At 29.1% G+C, this 14605-nt stretch overlaps 1 protein-coding gene across 2 annotated transcripts in view; it reads right to left on the bottom strand.

The window, feature by feature from the left end:
- Positions 1–14605, bottom strand: part of Hmt4-20 (Histone methyltransferase 4-20) — a 53926-nt gene that overhangs the window by 35536 nt on the left and 3785 nt on the right. The window contains exons 2-4 of one of the 2 annotated variants that reach the window (XM_075358420.1): positions 7099–7156; positions 1777–1944; positions 1009–1177 (exon numbers count right to left, since the gene is read on the bottom strand). In XM_075358420.1, the coding sequence (XP_075214535.1) occupies positions 1009–1177; positions 1777–1925 (318 nt within the window). In that variant the 5' untranslated portion in view covers positions 1926–1944; positions 7099–7156. The remainder of the gene's footprint in view (positions 1–1008; positions 1178–1776; positions 1945–7098; positions 7157–14605) is intronic. The other variant, XM_075358419.1, reaches the window with a different exon arrangement.

Genomic DNA, 14605 nt, shown 5'->3' with positions numbered 1-14605 from the left:
ATTAACAAAAAATTACAACTTAATTCATAAAGTTTTAACATCTACTGATAGATTTTATAATAGGATTACTCAAGACATATTTTAAAGAATTAAAAATCACAAAGTAGAAACTTCTCGAGTATATAATAAAATGAATTTATTTGTTATACTCACTTTAAATAGGGACTGCAAGCCTTGAACATGTAATATATCATTAAACTTATACTACCAAAAATTATAATAACACTTCAATGTAATTTTTATTTTAATTTACTTTTTAACAATGTCTGAAAAAAAAAATTATAATTGGAACAACTATCACAAATAAATTAATGCGATATAAGGTTTTTTAAATGTTAAGTATAACTAAATAATAACATGTTTTACTGTAAAAATAAATAAATAAAATCTGAAAGTTTTATTTTCCATCATTTATATTTAACACACTAAAGTTATCTTTGTGCAGTACTACTCCCAAAAGAGGCCCAGCCAGTGGAAACAACAAAATATACAATTCAGCAAGAATAGGCTACATGTATTTGCTTAGAAATAAAGAAATTCACACAACAGAGTCATAGGTAACTTTCATATAGTTGAATTGGTGATTTGTTGTACAAGCACAACATTCTATAACACTGAATCTTTTGACTATAGTAAATGACACTGCCATTCAAAAACAGATAACTTTGAAATGCTTTAATTATAAAATGCAAACATTTCTGAAAAACCATTTACTGACTACGTTCTACTAAGGTTAAGATCAATTTTATAACGGTGATTTAATAACAAATCACTTTTTTTTTCATTACAACAGTAATTGTTTTATATCTGCAAAATTACAGGCAGTAATAATTTTCACTGAACTAAATCTACCATTCATTTAAAAAATAAAGTTTTTCTTCTTATAAAGCAGAAAAACTGAGTTTGGTTATATTATTTTTATTTATTTATTTTTTTAAATTTGGAACATGATTTTTCTTAAAAAGATAAATTACCAAGCTATACGTTTTTTAATATAATTTTACACACATGTTCTTCCAGTCGTTGCTGCTGTAGTTTGTTGCGTAAATAAGGAGGACTGCGTGGCATCCATTCTCCAGACATCAACCTGGAATAGGCCTTCTCATAGTCTTGATTCTTGATGAACTCTTCTATTACATTCTTTAATTCTTCTTTATTAGTTTTTAATGGACGGTATCTAAAACATAAAAAACAGTACCAATAGATGCAGTAATTACTACTAATTCTACATTAACTTCATCAAAACAGAATAATGAAGTAAACCAGGTTTTTTTTTTTAAAGAAAATTATAAAGAACAGCTAACATAATAAAATCAATATTAAAGAAAATTAGAACAAGAAAAATATTAAGAAATACTGCAAATAACAAGTAAGAACTTGAATTTAATAAATTAAAAAGTCCCATTTTTAAAAGAAACTGTTACGAAAGGAATCACTTTGTTATCTTCATCACTATGATGAAAATATGAATATCTTCATGCAGTATCATGAATGAATGCTGAACACCACTGCTAACTTTAAGGCTTAGTTATTCAATTTTTTTTTTTTTGTACACAATGGCTTATAATAATATATTTTTTCTTTGCGTTTTTCAAATATTTCAAAATTATTCTCAATTTTAGTAAAATAAAAATGAGAAAAGAAGAATATTTTCCATGTTCATTAAATTAAATGATTAGAATTAACCTAATCATAATTAGTGTAACCACTAATACAAGTATCATAAACCACAAAGTAACATAAAATACAAAATTTAATATTCTGAAGGTAACATACCTAACACTCATCTTGTGAGTGGTTATTCCCAAATATGAGTCAAGGACAAGTGATGTAGCAAGATCATCATTGTCCGAGAGCTCCTTTGGAGTCATCCCCGTAGGAGGGGACAGTTTTGTTAAGTGCCGGGGACCAGAATCAACCACCATCCTGCATCCGCACTTCTCTCTGCAATCCAAAATTATACATTTATATATAGTAAAACTATAAAATTAATTCTGACATATACTTGAGCCCATTCATTTCCATATTAAAAAAAGAAAAAAATTGTCAATGCTAACAGAAATACCATTCAAAAAAGAAAAACTTTTCCTATCATAAAAGAAAACTTAGGCAATTTTTTTCTTGGAACATTAAGTTCCATATTAATTAAAGATATTATAAGACAAATATACATACGAGAAAAACAAAGTATCTAATAAAAAAATCTTCATTTTATTTAAAATTTTCATATACATTCTGAAAAAAATGGTTTGCGTAAGAAAACAACAAAATATCTAAAAAGGCAATGTAAAACATCTACTTTAGAGTATTGAAGAAATAAGTTGTTTTTACAAACCAAAAATATAAATAATACTCATGACCTTTCAGAATTCTAAGGCTATTACGCTTTTGTACAAATCATACACAAACTTATATTTGGCAGTTTTATTAAGGGATGTAACTTTTTAATAATACCAAAATTACTCAAGACTTATTGAACTATAATTAACTTTTTACTTACAATAGCTAATCATTTGTAATGAAAATGTCTTATTTTTAAACAAATGTAAAGTAGATAAATGATAAATCCCTACATTAGTGATAAGTTATTGCTGGGTAACAATTTAATGCCTCATCAAATAGTTGTGAATTCAAAGTACTTTATTAATAAAGAAACCATAAACATGTTTTTTTTTTTAATCTTCTATCAGATCAACAAAGTAAATTTCATTAACATAACTAACCCCTAATTGACTTCAAAAATTTAAAGGAATTAATCCATTAACACTCAAATTACCATACAGAACTTTTCAACAATACATGAACTGGTTTGGCAATATGGGAAATATTGATAAAAATAAAAAATAAATAATTTTCTTTTTGTGTACTGATTGTTTACAATTAACAAATAACTGCTTATTTACCATTACAATTTACAAGGTCCTGAAAAAATAAAAAATGGAGGCTGCTTTTTTTAAAAACTCCATTCTTTTACCTGTTTGCAGCAAAAGTAAGAAAATATATAAAAATGAACTAATGACAGGATATAAAACTGAAAATGAAATAAAATTATATGAAAATCTGTTTCTTGGCATTGTGTTGAAAATAAAAGACTAATTCCTAACAGTTTTGGCAACAAGCAATTAAAATTTACATAATTTGCATATACTTCACGCACCTGAGCATAAATAACTGAAACAAACTATTCAAACTTCTATATAGAAATCATCAATCCATTATATAGAAATTATCATAAATCATTTACCACGAGTTGTCAGCAAGATACTACTACTTCTCTCCTTTACTACCTTTATTTTACTGAAAAGATATAGAACCACCAGCTGTTTCTTAAACAATGTTTTGAGCAACAAGTTTACCATCAGAAGCTTACATTTTATTGGTTGTCTTTCGTACTGTTCTGCCTCTTCTAAACCAAATTTTTATCACAGGATGGTTCCTAAACAGCCACTGCCAAGATAATGACCCAATATTTTATTAATATGAAAATAATTTGGGAAATACATTAATGCTACTAGGAACTCAAGTAGAACATTTAATTAAATTGAAAACAAAAGGATATTTTCTATATTCTTAGCAAATTAAGGATGGCCATTATTTGGAAGTTGGAGCCAAAGTTTAAAGGTTTCTTTAAAAATAACTAATTATTCACTGGATTCTGATACCTTTACAGACAAAAAAAACACACACACACCATATATGTAATTTTGTAACAGAATAATTGAAAACTAAATAATCACGACAAAAATAATCAGCCTAATCAGTAAACATAATCGGATTATAAGAAAGTCTTAAGACAATATCATGCTGTTTTTGCTTTTGTTTAGGCAACATTATTTTTCTTGCATTTTCTGTGTAATATATAACTTTCAGACAAGTAAATGCAATGAGAAAAAATTGTTATATAATCAAAAGGACTGCCTCCAACAATATGAGGTTAACCTGTGTCTTTTTAAATAAACAGAGAAATATTAAACTGGCAGAATCATTAGAAAAATGGCTCTGGCCTTTCTAATTGTTGGAAAAAAAATTTACTCTCTCTCATGCACACACATATTCTTTTTAAAGTATTTTTTTATATATCAGAATTCCCACCAAACTTTAGATTCATTTTTCCTGTGTTCTACTGACTAATTTAGTAAAACTTTGTTGGCTCACACAATATTATGCTACTGCCATTTACTCTGCAAAATATAAACTAATTTTATTTTTTTACAGCCCCCACCATCACCATAGCTGCCCAAGTCACACCTTTTTTATTATTTATTATTACATTTAATTTTTAAGTTTTATTTCTGAATGCTTTTTTTACAATGAACATTTAAAATTAAGTAATTTTTTGTGATAAATTGTTTCAGTAAATTACATTGCAAACTATTAAAAAAACAACATTTAATAAGTTTCTTGAATAAAAATGAACATCATGGTAACAAAAAATAACATAGACAAGAAATAAAAACTAAGGCAATTTTTAAAAATCATTAGCTCGCACCTAAAACTGCTTAAAGATTTTTCACAAAAAATTAGCCTACATTATTTTTATAAGTAAATAAAAAACAATATTTAACAACTTGGTTTGCATAAAAATGTTAAGAAACGCAATTTAACAAGGATTATATGTATGGTCACAACTTAAGGAAAACTAAAATCACAATGACATACAATCACAGTGAATTGAAAAATATTTTGTCATTATTATTCTAACATATACCAAAAAATAAAAATGAGATCTCATTACATACGTATTATTATTATGTACACGTAAAACACAAGGCTTCTTCAATATCTTGGGTTCCTAATGGTTTGCAGTTTTCTAAAAATTTAATTTTGGCGACTATCAGTTCCTCTGCCAAGGTTGCAGCTCTCAACTTTTTCTTCCAGTTTTTTAATTTCTGTTTGCATTTTCCTTTTAAGGGCTCATTCTGTTCTTGAGAAGTTTTTCTTTTTTCTACAGACATTCATCATCATCATTTTCTAGAGCTTCTCACTGTAATGAGGATTTTTTGGGTAATAAAAATATTCTTCTTGCCACCAGCATGTACAATTACATCAGAAACTTTTTGTTGATTAATTATTGTCTCTTCATGCAAATTCTGAACAATAAGAGATTTGTTAATGGGAAAGCCACCTTCGACTGTTACATTTCCATGTGGAAAAATTAGGCATAGTTTTACTATTTCCCACAGGTTTAAATATTTCATCCAACTTCCTCTTATCTTTCAATTCTATGCTGTCATTGTCTTCAGTAACTGGTGAAAATATTTTGAACTCGCTACTCAGATCTTCTTTAGCATCCATGCATAACAAAGAATATTATTTCTCAACTTTTTCAGTAAATCTTAGCTTCATATAATGCTTCCAATAAACACTTCATTTTGTTATAATCAAGTTCAGGCTCTTAAAGGATCACAGCTGCATCTAATGATGATAGACCCCTGTACTTTATATTTAAAAGGACTTCCTTCAATAAGCTTTCAGATGAGTTTACAGTTCAGTACTCTTTACAGCCTCAATTCATCAATTTTCTAGGTCAGTAACATCAACTGAAGTAAGTTTCGAAGTGTTTGCAGCAGCTGTATTATTTGATTCAATTACAGCTAAGAAGCATTTTTAGTATGTCATTAAGAAGTGGGAATAAATAAGGAGCAGGAGATTCTAGGCTCTGAAAATCCATTAAAAAGAGTTCACAATTACACAAAATGAATTTACATTTTAGGAATTTGTCTTTAGAATGCTCAACAACAATGGCATGTGGCTTAGATTGAAGTTTCTTTGATTTGTCAATAAATTTCTTTACGTCATCCAAAATTAGCACGGCTCGTTCTAACATTTCACACTATCTAACCATCTATTCATGCTGTATTTTAAAGGAAATTTATTATTTCCTGTAACTAAGGTAAATTCAGCACTCTGTGCTGGGCTATCATTACATAACAAGTAAATATTTCTTAAAAAGGAATGAATATTCCATTAAGACAAATTCGATCCCTTTTAAAGTATATTAATTAAATATTTTGGCATTACTTAAAAACTACTTTATTACTAACATTATTAAATTTAATTTGGTAACAAAAATACCCTTCTCTGAAATTTTTTCCAGTTTATTCTGATTTTTCTAAAAATTCCTGACAATTCCAGACTTAGTTTATATTTCCTGACATCTCCTGACTTTTGCTGTTTGTGGGAACCACGTACATACATATATAGTATTATATTTGTTTAAAGTAATAACTCGCTTTAATGGTGTTTAATTTTTATGAATACTCAAGAGCATTTTTGGAACAATTACTATTCCAAATAGTATATTAAAAAAAAAACATTATTCTGAAATGTAGCAAGAATATCATCATCAGTCTTGTTCTGGTAATTTTGAGCAATTACTTAATCAACTTTAATTAGTCACGTGTACGACTAAATGTCATATCACCTTACAAAAAATGCAGTCAGTCATCTTCAACAGCTGACTTCGAGTTTGGCTCTGACAACTATTAAGGTTAGTTTATGGTTTATTCCTCTTGCCACTAAACTCTAACTTTAATCTCTCCACAGAACAGATTAGCATCTTGACAGATCACCAAAACTCATAAAACTAATTGCTAAATGATTAGAGTACTGTTTGCACAGTGTGGATTTTCATTTTGTAGGAGTCACCTCCCTCCTAGTCAAAACCTGCTTTCTGACCTTTAGGAGCTTGTGTTTTCTTAATCCTAAGCATATGTACTGTATAAACTACAAACAAAGTTTAAGTTGATTATGTAAATGAAGAATTACCCTTGTTCCAGTCTCTGGATAAAAAAAAATTATTAAATGACTGCAAGACGGCTCTTTCCAGTAATTTAAAATTAACAATGATTTAAAGAATAAAGAACTCATCTGGCCTACCAATCACTATAAAAAAGCACTTATGAATACTTGCGAAGATTAAAAAACAGTTATATGGGACATTTTAATTAGAAATTAAATTGTTACATACAAACAGGATTTAGGGATATATTGAGGTAACTAAGATTTAAAGGGAACTGATGTTACCTGTGTTTTTTAGATTATGAAGATAACAGTACTGTTATAACTTGAAAATGTTTTGTAAAATGCATTCCCTACCTGGTAATTTTCTTCTGTTTCAGTTTATCTTTAACTTTTTACTGTTTTACCTGTAAACCTGAAAATGTTTAAAATTATTTTTTCTGAATGGAATGAAGATGGAACCCAATTTTTTTTAATAAACTTATCATATATATACACATTCTGCAATTTTTTTTTTATTTTTGTAAAGCAAGAGATTGATAATTTCCAAACAAGGTGTCATCAGGGTAGGGAGTATTAAATATATATGATAAAAGGTAAATGATACATTTTTGATTAATCAGCCCAAAATTGTAATACTTTTTTAACTGTATTATAAACAGGAAGTAGGATGCTAACTAATTTCTTACATCTTGATAATTTCAAGACCTTTTACTATAATCATAAAAAATGAACTTCAAATAAGCAAAAAAGTAAACATTGTTTCAACATCATAATGGCAGGGTGATAACATTTTTCATATGTAAATGCCAAAAACATTCAGCCACAATTTTTACATTATAAAAGAATGCTGAATAAATTGGAAAACAAGAAAATACTCAAAAACAATTTGCCAATAATTTTATTAATTCTAAAATGGCATTTAAATTCTTAACAGTAGATATCAATGAAAAACTGTTTATATACAAAAAATTATTTACAAAACTAACATTTTCAACAGCGAGTGTGTTAACAAACTAAAACTAACATTTATGTTAAGAGATTAATTGAAAGAAATCTAAAAATTTTTACCAATCCCAATTGAAAGCATAAGTTTAAAAATGTCTAAACCACTAAAACCTCCTACTAAGGCAATTCTTTTTTTACTCTAATTCCTTGTTTCATATACATTTTTAATGTCAATTTTTTTCTCATTTAAGACACTTTTTTGTCATTAACTAACTACTAATAGAGATCATTACAATCATAATGGTCATCTAGCTTTAAATTAAAAAAATTCTGAGTAACAGTTTTTAAGCACTTTCTGTATAACCATATTTAGAATGTTACCATACAGAATACATGGAAGAATATATGGATTTAATATGGAATTTATCTTAACAAGAAAATTTTAAGATTGATCTTAAATACTACTGTTCATTATTTATTACATAACACAGACTCTTCAAGCTGCAACACAAATGTACAAGCTTACCTGGAAGCTGAAATACAACATAATTAAAAAAAGGAAAGGCACATAGAAGTAAATCTTTCTTTCTTTTAATTATTAAACTTAATAAGCGAGAGTGTAAATATACTTCCCCCCTGTGCACAAAACAAGGTGTTATCAGCATGCAGATACAATATAATCACGTTAAAAAGTATACAATATGAAAACTTAAGACAACAAAAATAATAAAACAAAACACATAATATCATAATGTAAAATATTCCTCATACACTTCAGCATAGATATAACATGCCTATGCCATATGCTAAAGGGTCTATCCATTTGAAGTGTCAAAAAAAACATAAGCTGGTTGCTTAACCAAATCAAAAAAAAAATTGAAACTTACAGGGTATTCCATTTTAATTCAGCAAATGATCGCACTGATCATTTGCTGACATTTGCATCACAAGTAGTGATGCACTATCACTACTTTCGATTTTCATGATATTTGGTCTATGATAACTACCCACCTTGTGGCCAAAATATTTATATTTTTAAAAAAAGTTTTTGAGTAATAGAATATTTTCTAACTCGCCAACAGGTAAAAGCAACCATTTTCATCACTTTTTCCATGACCTGTAGTATTCTTATTTTACATCACACAGAGGGTCAAAAAGGGCTTTTTGGAAAGAGTAAAGATGGAACTTCATCTTACTGTACTCAAAATTCATTTTGTTGCATAACCAAATCTTATAATGTTTACTTAAGTTACGTTGTTTTTTTTTTTCAAATTTTGGGTCCAAAATAAATAATGAAGGGCTTAAGGTAACAGGTCTGTTTTTTACCTTTTAACTCTTTAGGTACTAGTGGTACCAATAGTACTTATAAAAAAAATTGGACTGTTACAGTGTCCTTCATTAAAAAAAATGGCTGGCAAATCAAAATATTTTGAAAATGTCTCATTTTTGGGACCCAAAAACCACCTTTTTACATCATACAATTTTTACAAAGGGATTGACGAGTAATGAAGCCAGTAACAAAACCACTAAAGGCACCATTCCTTCTAACCATGAACAATGTTTCCCAAAAATTCACAGCATGTATTTTTTTTTCAGATAATAATATAGGCCTACTATACAAAATATTTTGATATGTCTGTAACGAGGTAGTTTCATTAAACTGCACAAACTTGCCCATTACTAAAAACAGATCTGCATCACTTCTTCGCATTAAAACACAGTAATTCAAACATTATAAACTGATCTTGAAATATACTTAAGTAGCCCAAGCAAGTATTATTGCCAGCAAGTATTATGAGTTTATCTTATAAGATAAACATTTTTTGACGATATAAATGAAAACTCAAGAGAATAGTTGATAGATTTTATGTAAATACAATATACCTAACTGATTGATTGGCTCCTCACCAGCTGGAATGTTGTAGAAATATTATAGAGTCCATAAGAATTTCTCTACCCCTCAAACCATTCACAAAATATCACTGATCAATTAGCTGGGCAAATATTTTCTTATATACCTCAATATGTAACTCAATCAAAAAAAGACATTGTCAACTAACCCCACAAAGACAATTATTATAATATTAACATATTGCAAGCAATAACAAAGGATTTTTAACCAGGGAAAACCAAGAAGTAGAAAATTGATACTTATAATTCAGATCTGGTTGTGAATTGCCATTCTTTTTTCCACAGATAAAAACATTTATACGTGCTCTCCAAACATTCAATTTGAAGATGGCAAGCCAAAAAGTCTTTTCTTTCCTTCTTCAAATCAAACTAAAATTACAAATTATAATTATTATATGAGATGACTGTCCACAGTACAAGTTATTACTTGAAAATTGTGATAATATTGTACTAAATGGAATAAGTCAAACAGTCTATAATGATATGTAAAATCGTCATAACTAGCAATATCACAATGCATGGACTCCAATTGACCAACCTCACTTATCTATTAGGAAGAACTATCTGCTTATCTACGGTTAAATCAATTTAAAGTATTCAAAATATACACAGGTAATTCCATTCCACTGATCTCTATAGCAAAAATTGTAGTATCTCTGCCTTAATATCATAAGGTCCTCGGGTTTGGCAATTTTCATATGCTTCACAAAATTTCTACTCCATATTCCCATGCACATTATTCAAGCTTTCATTATTGAAGGTTTTTTTTCCAAAAAAAACTTGAAGTATATCCTGTTTATACAGCAGATAGACTTCCATTCTAGTTAAAAGTAAGACAAGGAAATTTCCTCGATTTCAACCACCAAATAAAACTGTCTCCAATCACCAGCACATACTTTTGATGGCACCTAGATATTTATTTACCACTTGAGCCCTTGTGTTCACTTCAAATTTGGAGGTACTGCTACTCCGTACTGGAAGCCATCGTATTTAAGTACACTCTAGTGCTAGCATTAAATTTCATAGCAGTGTTAATATCTTTGTTGATATACTTCACACAGGCTTTATAAAGACAGGCTGGCGGAAATTCTGAACAAGGGCCAGTGAAGAAGTATGCAGGATGACATTAGTTAATGCACTCTACTGAATAATTATCACTTTTCTAATTACTTTTTTTTGGATCTGATTTATAATAATCCAGACATGAATAGTAATATATTGTTTCTTGTAAGTAAATGCTCAATGTAAAGTTATCCCAATGCATATCAGATTACAGTAGAAAGAACAATATCTATAAATTCAAATTTTTTCTGCATTGAAATCCCAGTTCTTACTCAAGTAAAGTATAGAACTTTTTTTATTTACTTTGGGTCTAATTTTCATCTTTAAGAAAAATTCCCCCAAAACTTAAGTCCTATTGCAGTATAATAATAGTGGAAAAATGTCTACTTGAACAACAAGGGCAACATGGTCAATGTCCAAACTTATTGCTGTTTGTCCACGGTCCAAACTTATTTGAATAAGTTTGTGGATACTGAACCTTGAGAGAATTGGCTATTTAATGACCTCCATACTCTTTCCTCATCTATATAAACTTGATCTTGTAAAGTTCAAGTTTATATCCACAAACTTATTCAAATAAGTTTGTGGATACTGAACCTTGAGAGAATTGGCTATTTATTGACCTCCATGCTCTTTCCTCATCTATATAAACTTGATCTTGTAAAGTTCAGATCCTCATCTGGTGCAGAGCATTGTAACACTATTTTGAATATAGTTAAACAGAATTTTTACCCTGCCAAACCACACTCAATCTAACAGACATTCAGGCTAACTTTTACAGCCTGCGTCACCATACAGCACCATAAGCAAACAACACATCTCCTAAAGCAGCATATGGATCTAGTGTATAACAGAATCCATTTTTTATAAAAGTCACGGCTAACACCAGTTCGTATAAAATATATCTGAATCCTGGCTGCTCTATTACTGCTAACATCTTTTAAATTATTGGTTTTGTTCTGTTCAAAATACCAATATAAAGAAAAAAAGATTATAACTACTCGATACACGACATTCAAGGGCAACTACTTTCTTAAATGTTTGGCAAACAGCAGTCCTCACAATATCGGAGAAAAAAAAAAAGATAAAATTTTTTCTTATTCAAGTTTAATCCAATCCACCTATTTCCCTACTTTAACAGAACCAATGTGGCTAGTGAAGAAAAACAATGGTGGGGTGCTATGTGATCCCTTGAGTGACTTCTGCTTGGGCTTCTGATATTGGGTTTGTTTATTGGTTAACAAACAACACTCTAGATAAATTCACAATTTGATCAAGCTGATAAAATATGATTACAGATGAATTTTACAAGATTGGGTCACAGATAAGAGATATTTCCAGAAATTAGGGCCTACTTAATGAGGTAGAGTGATGACAAGACTTTACAACTGGAACATTTGAAATAAAATTATTTCATTGTTGAGATCCAGCAGTCTTCAATAAATTTTTTCCATAAATTTTCCATATTTTTAAGATTTTCATGTATTCAAAATTTTACATTATATTTTTCTGTTGATCAGGATTGATTGAGGGTACATACACATTTCATTATTCCTTTCAACCTTTTCTAGTTATGCTTTATGTGACCCCACTATATGTAATTTACATGGGAATATGTATATTACCATAATCTGTGCAACTTTAACACAGTTTTACTCATATTAGTTATAACAAAATTTTGAAACCATTCTATGGGTAATGCATTCTTTACAAAACACTTAGTCATTACTTCAGTTTATTCTATTTATTTAGTTATATCTCTGTGGTTTAATGCATTAAATACCTGAAAATTAATTCCTTAACACAAAGAACATAGAAGAAGAATGAAGGGATTTTGGGAACTTGTGTAATCCATCCAAGAAAGTGGATTACACAAGATAGAAAGGGTGCAGTCACAATCTCAATTTTTTTTTTTACATATACCTTAAGTCTCAATATGACATCTTTGCAGCTCTGTAGATATCAAAATGGGCATTTAATCTCATGTCACATCTTCTCAGTGAAACTCTGGAATAATCATTACGGTAGCAACAATTCTTTTCATTATACAATAATGTTGTTAATCTAACCCCAGAATAAGTCCACTGGAGTAAGGAATCTAAGAGACCAAAAAGTAAGCCAACCTCTAGTAATCTATTTGGGAACCGGACATTTTCTAATAAAGGCTGAATTGTCTAATACATTTCTGTATGAATATTCACTTAAACCAAACATAACTACACATCATTGCCTTTTTCCTTTTAATAGCTTCAATGTAAGGAAAACATAACTTTTTAATGTACCTATATTACCGTTTGCAAAATTAATTTTTATAATGAAGAATGGCCTTTGTCATGCCCTAATACCATAAAATTCACTTCTGGAGAATGCCAAACATACTTGTGAATTATATTTCGTTACTCATATCTCCAAATCCTAAAATTGCAACAAACCTCTTAATACGAAAAGACTTCATTTACACAACAAACAAACCATAAAAAAAATCACTAGAAAGTGATATCATTAATTATGAAACATACAAAAAAACAAAAAAGATCTCTGGTTTGTGTTGAATTTTATATGTATGCAGAAAAGCTAATAAAACTTACAGATAATAATTGAATAGCAGTCTTTGGAACTTCTAACATCAAATCTCAATAAGCATTGAACTTGGAATCCAAATATAAAATCTATGAACGCAGCAACATCACCAGGAGCCTGTTTTTTAAAGTACATTTCTAACTTTTCATTCTGTAGAATTAGTAAAGTGATGAGCGAGTTTGTTTTTTTTTTTTTTTAAATTATTGAAGACAGTTTAACTTTTCACTGCATTTTTTACTTTTGTGCTATGTTTTTAATAGTAATATTGAGAAGTGAAAAATTGGAGAAATCTGAATATTGATTCTGCTTTCTCTTTTTAATCCTATGTTGTTTGAAAATTTTTTGTGTCTACTCTTCAACTCTCTCATTATTTGGCAAAGTGCATTTCATATTTGCAGTGAAAAGTGTTCTGAGTTGTAATTTAATGTATAAAGTTATAGTATGGTTGTTGTACTGAAAGGGGCCATTATAATTTGTAGAAACATGGGGAGTGGGGGGTCTTTCTGTTTTTCCTCCACAATGGTTTTTTTTAATGTTATGTATTAATAACTGCTCATGTTATAATTAAATGCTTATAAAATTGTAAATATAATTAACCAAACTTAACCTATATTTGCTAACTTGACTAGCGAGTGAAGTAAGCGTAGGTTAAGTTTGGTTGCATTTTATTTATAATTTCTCTGCAAATACTTCCAAATACCATATAACTGTAACATGAACTCTAATACTAATACATAACGTAAAAAAAATACATTGTAGGGGGAAAACGGAAAAGACCAGTAACATACTGAGTTTACTGAAGAAGAGAATGATAACTAAAAAAAGACATAAAGGTCAGATTTGTCAAGGAAAGAATAAATTGTGAAGTTATGACTGATTTCATTTTAAGGAGACATAGATTTACACATAATCAATTAGATTATTTACTTAATGTCATTGGCCATCGTTTGCATAAAGCTACTCAGAAGAGCCTGCCATTTTCACCAAAAGAAAGGTTGGGCAATGAAATATGAAAGGTTGAACTGGTTGGGCAACGGGGGACAAATGAATTTGCCACTGCCCAATATTATGAAATCAACCATTTCTATCATTGTAAAGAGGTACTTAATGTGATTGTGGATAAATTACCACAAATGGTAAAATGGCCAGAAAATATTTACAATATTGCACAGTTTTTTAGATATCAGTGAATTTTCATGAGTAGATGGTACTTTGATAAATACTGATAAAACTAAATGAGCTTGAAGAAACATTTGTTGACAGACAAGGTAAACATTTATTAAATGTCTCTATGATTTGTGGCCCTGATTACATATTATAAGCTGTATTCACAAACTGGCCAAGCAGCTGTCATGATGCAAGA

This window comes from Lycorma delicatula, chromosome 2 (genome assembly GCF_047948215.1).
Source record: "Lycorma delicatula isolate Av1 chromosome 2, ASM4794821v1, whole genome shotgun sequence".
NCBI lineage: Eukaryota > Metazoa > Arthropoda > Insecta > Hemiptera > Fulgoridae > Lycorma > Lycorma delicatula.
Note: the sequence above shows the minus strand (reverse complement) of the source record. Positions and strands in the feature narration are given on the sequence as shown.